Genomic DNA, 12,351 nt, shown 5'->3' with positions numbered 1-12,351 from the left:
TTTCTGTTCGAAGCTAAATTTCGATTTATGCACTAATACATATTCATCCTCCATCTCTGCAACTCTTCTTGCTGTTTGAACTTTCTGTTTCTCAGTATGAGTTCTTCTCATCTCTGGAAGTGAATTTTTTAACTCCTCCAGTAGAATAATCTCTCTAAGATCCTCATATGTTTTTTCGATCTTTACCTAAACAAATTAACAGAACTACTAACAAGCCTGTTTAATATGTATCTAACAGATACATGCTAATGGAGAAAATTTGTTTGATGTCATGCAAGCTATTCAAGTCCCAGGAGAGAGTTGCTGAGTATTGATTAATATTATAATCTTTCATACTTCTGGGTGACGCAGTGGCTGGACTGGAATTGTTCTGAATAGGTTACAAAATTAACACATACTCGGGGATAGCTTCTGATGTAGACACAGGTCTTGACACTGCTAGCAGCATGGGGGTGGGAATGGGTTAAAACTGTGAAAAGGCAGTAATGGGTTGGAAGGGACATTTTAATTTAGTCTACCTTTAATAGTGAAATGTATTGCAAGATCACAGTTTTATGAATGAATGAATGAAATGCGGTAATAGTAAACATAGTATCCTAGTGAGTGGTTGGTAAAGTCATGAATGAATGAGAGCATGATGGTGGATACAGCATTGGTAGGTGGATTGGTAAAGAGGACCTTTAGTACAAAAGTAATGGGGTTTATAATATAGTGTCTCACAAAAACCACAGAATGGGATATCTTAAGGCAATTGACCCTGTATTACTAAAGACATGCTACCCACACCACGGAAGCCTTGTTAATCGCTAACTGATATGAGTAAGCAGGGCAGAACCTTAGCAGACCACAGGATATTCAGGGGCAAAGGTTACAAGATAAGCAAGTGACTGTACAAGCGAACGGGCACCGTGTGTTTGAATCCGACTGGTAAATATGTAATACACAATGACTTGATGCAATCAACATGCCTAGTTAATTGAATTATGAACTTGACGTAATTTATTTGGGGTGTTACAGTGGCTCAGTGGTTAGCACTGCTGCCTCACATTACCAGGGACCCAAGTTCAATTCCACCCTCGGGTGACTGTGTGGAGTTTGCACATTCTCCCCATGTCTGTGTGAGTTTCCTCCCATTGTCCAAAGATGTGCAGGCTAGGTGGATTGGCCAAACTAAATTGCCTGTAGTGTTCAGGGATGTGTAGATTTAGGTGGGTTATAGGGATGGGTCTGGGTGGGATGTCTGAGGTCCGGTGTAGACTTGTTGAGCCGAAGGGCCTGTTTCCACACTGTAGGGATTCTATGGTATGGTATTTACAGACCTGACCTAACTGACTGCCCAGTTAATTGGTTTACAGACTTGATGTAATTACTGCTTAGTTAATTGACTTATAGACTTGATACAATCAACTGCATAATAACAGTTTGTAGAATTACATAATTACAAAGTAAGTATAAAATAATGTGTGGGTATTCTGTAGAGTGGGCTCGATTATCCTGCGTGATGATTTGGAGCTGTTCTCCTTGCTGCAATTGATTGCCACTTGAACAAACAGCTGTTCCTGCTGAATTTCCGATGCCTACAGAGTCTTCTTGCCTCAGACACTGAGGTCACTCCTACAAAAGTAAACAATTTGTGAGGCCTTGGGTCTTTTTTTTCAAATTGGAACAATGGAAACAGCCCAGGTATGGCCAGCTCTCACAGACCAGGTGTTCTGGTTTCTTTTAGTTTTTAGGTTTAGTTTTAAGCAGAAGGCATCGGGGTCTCGAAAGAGTTGGAAACTTCAGTGAATGTCTCCTGGCTGCTACACTCTCTGAATCTTCTCAATGTTGTTTTCCTAGAGGAATTTGCACATTCTCCCCATGTCTGCGTGGGTTTCCTCCGGGTACTCCGGTTTCCTCTCACAGTCCAAAGATGTGCAGGTTAGGTGGATTGGCCATGCTACATTGCCTGTAGTGTGTCCAGGGATGTATAGTTTAGGTGTGTTATAGGGGGATGGGTCTGGGTGGGATGCTGCAAGGGTCGGTGTGGACTTGGGCCAAAAGGCCTGTTTCCACACTGTAGGGATTCTATGATGATTCTGCATGTGAGAATCTGTGTCTGAATTTGCCTTTTTGTCAAGGGGTGTGTTTATGGATGTTACTATATTGGAGTAGTTAATTAGTAATAGGTATTGCATCTGTTATTTGGTTCTCCAATAGTTAAGTTATTCTAAATTCCTCTTCCATTTGTTTGTATTTTAACTATAGTGTTTAAATAAACTGTGTTTTGCTTAATGTCAAGTAGTTTGACCAGTTGAAATGCATCTGGAACACAGCACTTCACATTTACCTTTAAAATAAGAAAAAGTTAAGGTCTTGAGGGAGTCTGATTCAGTCCATAACAAACTGGGGTCTCTTCTCAGGATCAAAATCGATAATTCCAAGTTGGGTTTAGTATTCTTGGACTCAAAGGCAGTGAGTGGTAGGTATCGAATTTGGTTGGTTTAAATTGGGTGTGCTTTGTGTAGCAATGGCTCTTTTGGTCACTAAGAGTTTTCTAGGGGTGGAAGAAATGATTTCAGGAGTTTTACAAAAAGTGATCAAGGCAAAGTTTTCAGAATTGGCAAACAAGCTGAAGTTGGGGCTGCTGAATGCTACTAACCGATTGAGCCATAGATACTCGTGTCACCAAGCCATTCAAGTTCCCCTAAAGCAGGGTGCCAACAGAGATCTGAAGAGGTGTTATACAGCTGCAGCTCTCACTGTTTTCAGAAGCTGTCACCAGTTTTGCCACTTTCATTGCTGAGTGAGTCAGAGGCCTGAGGAGCGACCAAAAAGCAGTAAAAAAAATTACAATTCCATGAGATACAGAAGCATGCCAATCTTTGATGTTGAGAGATGAGAAGTGCTCCATTATGTAAAGTGAGTTTGGAGTGTCCAGTGAAAAGTGGATGCGTGGTGGTACTAGCTCTGGAGAAACTCTCAACTCCAGGAATACAATTTGTCCTTGGTAACGATATAGCTGGATCACAGGTGGGAGTGTGGTCTACTATGGTTAAAAAGCCAGTGGAAAATCAGGCAACTGAAGTATTACTGGGGTTTTTTCCTGACTGTGTGTTACCAAGGTCACAAAGCCACAAGTTGAACCAGGAGAAGAAATCAAAGAATAAAGATAAGGAAGTTGAATTACAATTATCAGAGACCATGTTTGATCAAATGGTTGAGGGAAAAAACAAGAACAGATGGAGGACAAAGTGGATATTTTTAGTTCAGAGAAACTAATTGAATTACAACAAAAAGACAAAAAACTAAAGCAATTCTATCAAAAAGTGTGCACTGAAGAAGAATCTGAATGTATCCCAGAATTTACTATCATAAAAATGATATCTTGATGGGAAAATGGAGACCATCACATATTCAGGCAGATGAGAAATGGCCAGAAGCTCATCAAGTTGTATTACCAGTGGGTTCTATAAAGGAGATGTTGTGGGTAGCACATGAATTACCAGTAGGAGGTCATTTGGGAGTATGGAAAACTCAAACCAAAATACCAAAACATTTTTACTGGCCTGGACTGCATATGGATGTAGTTAAATTTTGCCAGACATGTCATACATATCAGGTAATTGGAAAACCTCAGGCACCTTTAATACCCATTCCTGCTTTTCAGGAACCTTTTACAAGGGTCTTAATTGATTGCATAGGACCTTTACCTAAAACAGAGTATTTGTTGACAATAATGGATGTGTCCACTAGATTGCCAGAGGCCATTCCATTGTGCAATATCACAGCTCAAAGGACTTTAGAGGAGTTACTCATTTTTTTCACTGGATAAGGACAACTCACAGAGATACAATCAGATTAAGGGTCAAATTTTACATAAAAATTATTCAGGGAAATTGTGGATAGCTTAGGAATTTCAAACAATTCAAATCCACTGTGTATCATCAGAATTTCAGGGAGCATTAGAATGGTGGCATCAAACTTTAAAGACCATGTTGAAGGTTTATAGTCAAGACTATCCAGAGGATTGAGAGGAAGGAGTTCCATTTGTACATTTTGCAATTAGGGATGTGCCAAAAGAATCTACCAATTCCGTCCATTTGAATTAATTTTTGGGCATGAGGTGAGAGGACAATTGAAATTAAGGAGAAATTGGTGGGACAGAGTTTAGAGACAACATATTTGGACTATGTCAAATTTTATGGGATGATTAAATAGAGTGGGTAATGTTAGCTAGGCAGCATTTAAAAATAGCACAGCTATGACAAAACAGGAAACAAATAAGAAATCAAAATTCACAATTTTGCTAGTGGAGATAAAGTGTTAGTGTTACTTCTAGTGGTGGGTGAACCTTTAAAAGCAAGGTTTAGTGGATCTTATCAAATTGAAAGGAAATTAACTGAGATGAATTAGTTGAAAAGAATGCCAGATAGAAAGAAAATCTCACATAATGCATTTTGTGAATATGCTCAAAAGGTATTTTGATAGGGAAGGAAAGCAAAAGGAGAATGTGTTACTGGTTACAACACAAGAGTGAAGAGTCAAATTTGGAGGATCTTGAATTGGAAGTTTTCAAAAATTGGGGTAACTGGTTACCTTCCAGTGGAAAATCAAAATGACCTGAAAGAGTTCTTACAATCACATGAGGAGATATGTGGGAATAAGCAGGGAAGTACTAATCTAATTAGGCATGATGTAGATATGGGAACTACCATTCCAATTAAGCAACATCCTTATAGACTTAACCCTGTAAAGTTGGCACAGGTTGAAAAAGAGATTGAACACGTGCTCAAAGACAACATAATTGAAATGAGTTGCAGTGACTGGTTCTCACAGACCAGGCATTCTAGTTTTTTTTTTGTTTTTAGGTTTAATTTTAAGCAGAAGCCATTGGAGTCTCGAAAGAGATGAAAGCTTCAGTGAAAGTCTCCTGGCTGCTACACTCTCTGAATTGTCTTAATGTTTTTTCCTCCTGGATTGGAGAACTGCATGTGAGAACGTGTGTCTGAATTTGCCTTTTTGCCAAGGGGTGTGTTTATAGGATGTTACTATATTGGAACAATTAATTCGTAATAGGTACTGTATTCATTATTTAGTTAAGTTTTTCAATAGTTGTTATTCTAAATTCTTCTTTCTTTTATTTGTATTTTACAGTGTTAAATAAATTGTGTTTTGCTTAACATTTGACCAGTCACGTTGCGTCAGGAACACATTTCACATTTACATTTAAAATAGGAAAAAATTAGTGTCTGGGCTACCTTCTTAAAATATTTTGAGAGATTCCGGTCTGGTGCATAACACATACTATCATCCATCCCTTTGTTTGCCTTCTCTCTCGCTCTCCCTCCCTCCCTCTGGGCTCCACGTCCTCCCACACCCACTCCCTCACCACCAGTTTGTCAGTTCTGAAGAAGGAATTGGACTTGAACCGTTAATTCAGATTTCTCCCCACAGATGCTGCCAGACCTCTTGAGCTTCTTCAACATTTGTTTTGTTTCAGATTTCTAGCATTCAGATCTTTGTTTTTTCTTTAGCTTCAACTGTTTTCTGTTTTAACCTGCTGGTCTTATTTGTTGCTAATGCCCCGTTACCTTTGTGAAGTTTTCTTTTGCTTTGAGCATTTTTAGTTGTAAGTATTACTAGTCTGCTTTACAGCCTCAACATTTATTACTTTTATAAAAAACTCCTCCCTCCCACCAGTTTGCTAGGCTAGTGGCAGTGTTCACTTTGACAAACTGCTTTGAGGTTCAAATAGGATAACTGTTTGTCAAGCAAATACAAGGAGAGTCAGTTATATATTATCAGTCTAAGACTCTGCAAAGTCCCGTAGATTTCCAGCTTCTCCAGCCAACACAAGATAGACCCCCAAATAGTCAGCAGGTACTATAGGAGCAGATGTGTAGAGAAATTACAGATATCTGTCGGAATAACAGAGTAGTATTGATCGGAGATTTTAATTTTCCTCTGTTTTGACTGGGCCATCCAGAGTGTAAAAGGCATACGGGATGGAATTTGTCAAATGTGTCCAAGAAAGTTTTCTAAATCAATACGTAGAGGGCCCTACTCAGGAGGATGCAACACTGGACCTCCTCTTATGAAATGAGGTCGGGCAAGTGACTGAAGTATCAGTTGGACAGCACTTTGGGTCCAGTGACCATAACTCTCTCAGTTTTAACATACTTATGGAAGAAGATAGAACCGGTCCCCAGGTTAAGGTGCTAAACTGGAGCAGGGTCAATTTTGGGGCCATTACGCAAGATCTAACACAGATCGATTGGGTGGGTCTGTTTGAAGGAAAAGAAATGACTGGCAAATAGGAGGCTTTTAAAAGTGTGATTTCAAGAGTCCAGGGACAGTCTGTTGGGGTGAAGGGAAAAGTTGGCAGGTTTAGGGATCCCTGGCTGACGAGGAATATTGAGGCTCTGGTCAGGAAAAAGAAGGCGGGTTTAAGTTATCAGGCTCAATTGAATGCCTAGATGACTATAAAAAGTGTAAGAGGGAAATCAGAAGAACAAAAAGAAGGTATGAGATGGATCTGGCAGATAAGGTTAAAGATAATCCCAAAAGGTTCTATAGCTATATTAAGAGTAAAGGGGTGGCTAGGGAGAGAATAGGTCCCCTTAAAGACCAGAATGGCCATCTACTTGTGGAGCCACAGGAGAAGAAGGTGGGGGGGGGTGGATTTTCAATGAATATTTCTCCTCGTGTTTACTGAAGAGAGAATCATAGATGCTAAGGAAATACGGGAAACAAATACGGATTACCAGAGATGAAGTGTTTGCAGCCTTAAAGCACCTAAAGATGGATAAATCTCCTGGGCCTGATCAAGCCCATCCTCAGATGTTGTGGAAGGCTGGGGAAGAAATTGCAGAGGCTGTTGCAGAGATTTTTGCTTCATCTTTAGCTGGAGTCCCTACAGTATGGAAACAGGCTATTCAGCCCAACCAGTCTACACCAACCCTCCGAACAGCATCCCACCACCCAGACCCATTCCCCTATCCCTGCATTTCCCCATGTCTAACCCACCTAACCTAAACATCCCTGGACACTAAGGGCAATTTAGCATGGGCAATCCACCTACCCTGCACATCTTTGGACTGTGGGAGGAAACTGGAGCACCCCAACAAAACCCACGCAGACACAGGGAGAATGTGCAAACTCCACACAGTCACCCAAGAGTGGAATGGTCCCTTGTGCTGTGAGGCAGCAGTGCTAACCACTGAGCCACCGTGCCACCCTATAGGGTAGGGCATTAGATGTTGCCTATATGGACTTTAGTAGGGCCTTTGACAAGGTCCTGCACAACAGGCTCATCATGAAAGCTAGGTTACAAGGGATCCAGGGAGAGCTAGCTAACTGGATTCAAAATTGGCTTGGTGGTAGGAAGCAGAGGGGTGATAGCTGAAGGTTGTTTCTCAGACTGGAGGCCTGTGACTAGTGGTGTGCCACAGGGGTCAGTGCTGGGACCTTTGTTATTTCTTATTCACATAAAATGATCTGGATGCGAATGTATAAGGCATGATTAGTAAGTTAGCAGATGACACAAATTAGGAGGTATTATCAATAGCAAAGGTGGTTATCAAAAATTACAGAGATCTCAATCAGATGGGGAAGTGGGATGAGGATTGGCAAATGCAATTCAATACAGATATATGTGAGGTGTTGTACTTTGGAAATTCAAACCAAGATTGGACTTGTACAGTAAATGGCAGGGCCCTGAGGAGTGTTGTGGAACAGAAGGAGTGTAAGTACATAGTTCATTGAAAGAGGCATCACAGATAGGCAGGGTGGTGAAGAAAGCATTTAGCATGCTGGCCGTCATCAGTCAAAGCATTTAGTATGAGGTGGGACATAAAATTATGGTTGTATAAGTCGTTGATGAGGCCACACTTGGAATATTGTGTACGGTTTTGGTCACTCCGTTATAGGAAAGACATGGTTAAACTGGCAAGTGTGCAAAAATGATTTATGAGGATGTTGCCAGGACTAGTAGGCCTGAGTTATTCAGAGAGGTTGGCCAGAATAGGACTTTACTCCTTGGAACATAGGAGAATGACGGGTGACCTTCTTGAGGTATACAAAATCATGAGGGACATAGATAGGATGAATGCATATATACTTTTTCCCCAGGGATGGGGAATTGAAAACTAGAGGGTATAGGTTTAAAGTGAGAGGGCAAAGATTTAAGAAGGACCTGAGGGGCAACTTCTTCACACAGAGAGTGGTACGAATGTAGTATGGGCTGCTGGAGAAAGTGGTTGAGGCAGGTGTAATAGCAACATTTAAAAAGCATTGAGATGGGAAGGGTTTTAAGGGATATGGACCAAATGCAGGGGCAATTGGAACTAGCTAAGTGGGTACCATAGTCAGCATGGAGCAGTTTGGGCTAAAGGGCCTGTTTCCCTGCTCTATTACTCTATGACTCTGTATCATTTACTAAACATATCGCAAAGCAACCCAATCACTGATGTTAATACAAAGCCTTGAACCTAGGCCTCCTGGCTGACTATTATTGCATTCCTTCTATTGCACATTACGCACAGTCTCCCATCCAAGTACTCATTAGACCCAAGCCTGCTTAGTTTTCAAGATCAGACTAGATCAGGTGTTTTCAGGCCAGTATAGCTGTAGGTAGGTCAGTGCTCATCATATGTTCCCATAAATCTACAGTTCTTCAGCTTTGTCCCATTTGCTTTTACTGAAACCGATTCAACCCTCTTAAGGCAGTGATGTATTATTTGCTTATTTAGATTGCACACAGTAGCACTTGCTAGTTTATTTTTCAAAAACATATTTTGTAAATGTAGCAATGTGTAAACAAACACTAAAGCAAAATATCATTTTCATGTCAGAGTTTCAGCAGCTGGGGGCAGGGGGGGAAAGAGTTGAACTTAATCACATGACAGCCACATCCTGGTGGGTCCTATGGAGTGGTGGTCTGCTTTGGCGGCTTGGTGGGTTCAGCCTGGAATTCCAACAGTCCAGATCGACGATGCCTTTTGTGGTGAGGTGGGCTTGACCCAGGATTCCAACGGTCCAGTATTGCTTGAGGCGGCTTCTGTGGAGTCTTGCGGCCCAGGATTTTAATGGTCCAGTGTGGTGGTCTGCTTCAGCAGCATGGAGGTAGGTCCTTGAGGCAGGTTCTTCGGCAGCATGGTGGTCCAGCCTGAAATTCAAATAACCTGGTTCCTGTCTTTTTCTTAACTTGGGAACCCGTGAGCCATGAATTGAACAAAAATGGACTTTGTCTTAATTTTTTCAGTAGGATTTCTGTTATTAATATAAGGCACCAGCACGTGGCAACTTAAACACTTTTCACTGTATTTTTTGTAAATTACCAGTCTGTTCTATGACTTGTCAGAATTTCAGACGATATTTTGCTTTTACACAAAAAAAAAATTCCCACCTACTTAGCTCTTAAACAGAAACTATATGCAGTTTACACAAATTTACAGCACGTGTGGTGCTTAAGGCTCGTGTTGTCCAACATATCTGATTACTCTGGTCAAATGTGCAACACCTGCTGCAATATTAACAATCCCCTCATAATCTAACAAAACAAAAGCCAGTGGTTTATTGATTAATTTAAATTTTACCTAACCAGCATAACTAAATATGCCATTCAGAACACCAACTTAAATGACCAGCTGTTCAGCCTCTTGTGCTCTTCCCACAGGTATTTAGCCTGTCCTTGCTGGAGAAGGATAGAAAAATATAACAACTTGAAACCTTCTTCTTCAAAGTACTGATTCACTTGACAAAACTCATGATTGGTGGCTGTGCCTCAGAGCTCTTCTCTTACTAATTCAGTTATTAGAATTGTATGGAAAGTGATACAGATCATGACAGACTGCCATCAGAAGTCCAGGTACACCACCTCTCCCTCCCAATTGTGAAGAGAAAACTATACTGGGGATGGAGTCCTTGGAAATAGAGTGAGGAGATGGAATTGTTCGAAGGATGGTACCATCATGTAGACTCCAGATTCGAGTGTAGCAATCTTGTCCAACTGAAAAATTAATAGTGATTTATTTCATTATTTCTATCAGATAGATGTTAAGAAATTAGCTCAAGCTACGTGTGTAATGATAAGTTGAGAGCAGCAAAAGTGCTAATTAACTTTGCCAGAATAGTTCTTTAGTTCCTACTTTTACATCAAATCAGGCTGTGATCCTGTTGACATTTAAAATTGAGGGCTGGGAAACCTGGTGAGATTGAGAGACAAATGTTTTTTGAAATTACAATAAGAAAATGCTGCGACTTTTCAGAACAGGAGGATATGGCAGATGAATGCATGACTAAAGAATTGGTGCAAGGGCAGGGACTTAGATTCCTGGATCATTGGGATCTTTTCTGAACCAGGTTGCACCTGAACTGGAGGGGTCCAATATCCTGGTGGGCAAATTTGCTAGTGCTGCAAGGGAGGATTTAAACTAGATTGGCAGGGGGGTGGAATCCTCAACAACAGAGAGGCAAGTGCAAGGCTGGAAGGAGATACAATAATCAGAAATAACAAATTGAAGAGACAGGTCAGGCTGGAACTGGACAGGGAGCGAGGAATGTCTGTGGATTAAATTGCATCTATTTCAATGTAAGAGTGCTGACAGGTAAGGCCGATGAACTCAGGGTGTGGATAGGTCCGTGGGGCTGGAATATTATAGCCATTACAGAAACATGGCTAAAGGAGGGCAGGACTGGCAGCTTAATGAGCCAGGGTACAGGTGCTTTAGGCGGGACAGAGGTGGAGGAAAGATGGCAGGGGAAGTTGCATTATTGATAAAGGGCAGTATCACAGCTGTAGTCAGATGAAATTATTGAGGTATCATCCAGTGAGGCTTTGTGGGTGGAGCTAAGAAATAAGAAGAGGATGGTGATGTTAGTGGGGTTGTACTATAGGCCCCCAAATAATCAACAGGAATTAGAGGAATTAATATGCAGGGAGATTGCGGAGACTTGCAAGAGAAATAGGGTTGCCTTAGTAGGGGATTTTAATTTTCCTGATATAGACTGGGACTGCCATAGTGTTAAGGACTAGGATGGGGTGGAATTTGTTAAATTTGTTCAGGAAAGTTTCCTCAAGCAGTATATAGAGGTTCCTACTCAGACAGGGGCAAAACTCAACCTAATCTTGGAAAATAGGGCAGGACAGGTGACAGTGGGGGATCACTTTGGGACCAGTACCATAGTTCTATTAATTTTAAAATAGTTATGGAGAAGGACAGAACTGTCTACAGGTTCAAGCTCTAAACTGGGGCAAGGTGAATTTTGATGGAATCATTCAGGAGCTTGCAGGGGTTGATTGGAGTAGTTTGTTTGCAGGCAAAGGAATCTCTGGCAAGTCGACGGCCTTTAGAAGTGTGATAGCTAGAGTTCAAGATCTGTATGTTCCTGTGAGGGTGAAGGGCAAGGTTGGCAGCAGTGGAGGACCCCGGATGACAAGAGATATTGAGGCTTTGACTGGAAACAAAGGAGGAGGCATGGAACAGGGACAGGCAGCTGGGATCAAGGGAATCCCTGGAGGCATATAGGGGATACAGGAGTTCACTGAAGAAGGAAATCAGGAGGGCGAAAAGGGGGCATGAGATAGCTTTGGCTGAGAAGATTAGGGTGAATCCAAAGAGATTCTTTAAGTATAATAAAGGAAAAAGAACAACTAGAGACAGAATAAGATCCCTCAAGGACCAAAGTGGACATGTATGTGTGGAACCACAGGAGATGGGCGAGGTCCTCAAATGAATATTTTTCCTCTGTGTTTACCGTGGAGAAAGACAAGACGACTTGGGGAAGTTAGAGGCGATATCCTGGGGACAGTCCATATCACAGCAGAGGAAGTGTTGGAAGTATTAGAGTGTATGAAGGTGGATAAATCTCCTGGTCCTGATCAGATATATCCAAGAACCCTGCAAGAGGCTAGAGAAGAAACTGCGGGGAGCCTGGCTGATATATTAGCATCATCGTTAGCCATGAATGAGGTCCTGGAAGACCAAAGGATAGTGAATATTGTGCCCTTACTTAAGAAGGGCTATAAAAAAAACCTGGGAATTATAGACCAGCAAGCTTAACATCTGTAGTAGGTAAGTTATGTTAGAGTTCTTTGAAGAAGTGACCAGGAAGTGCGATGAGGGCAGGGTGGTAGACGTTGTCTATATGGATTTCAGTAAGGCCTTGGACAACGTTCCACAGGGTAGGCTGCTCTGGAAGGTTAGATTGCATGAAATCCAGGGAGAGTTGGCAAATTGGATACACAATTGGCTTGATGGTGAGAAGCAGAGAGTAATAGTGGAAGGATACTAGTTGGACTAGAGGCCCATCACTAGTGGTGTTCGTCAGGGGTCGGTGCTGGGTCCATTGCTGTTTGTTATCTATATC

General features: G+C 41.5%; 1 protein-coding gene across 8 annotated transcripts in view; it reads right to left on the bottom strand.

Moving 5' to 3' along the window:
- Nucleotides 1-8,727: 8,727 nt before the first annotated feature.
- Nucleotides 8,728-12,351, bottom strand: part of wdr21 (WD repeat domain 21) — an 87,906-nt gene continuing 84,282 nt past the window's right edge. For 6 of the 8 annotated variants that reach the window (XM_048599736.1, XM_048599741.1, XM_048599738.1 and 3 more), the window contains exon 14: nucleotides 8,728-9,991. In XM_048599736.1, the coding sequence (XP_048455693.1) occupies nucleotides 9,789-9,991 (203 nt within the window). In that variant the 3' untranslated portion in view covers nucleotides 8,728-9,788. The remainder of the gene's footprint in view (nucleotides 9,992-12,351) is intronic. The other 2 variants (XM_048599742.1, XM_048599743.1) reach the window with 2 other exon arrangements.

This window comes from Rhincodon typus, chromosome 8 (assembly GCF_021869965.1).
Source record: "Rhincodon typus isolate 14 chromosome 8, sRhiTyp1.1, whole genome shotgun sequence".
Classification (NCBI taxonomy): Eukaryota; Metazoa; Chordata; class Chondrichthyes; order Orectolobiformes; family Rhincodontidae; genus Rhincodon; species Rhincodon typus.
The sequence above is the reverse complement of the archived record's forward strand: the minus strand, read 5'-3'. Positions and strand labels throughout refer to the sequence as shown.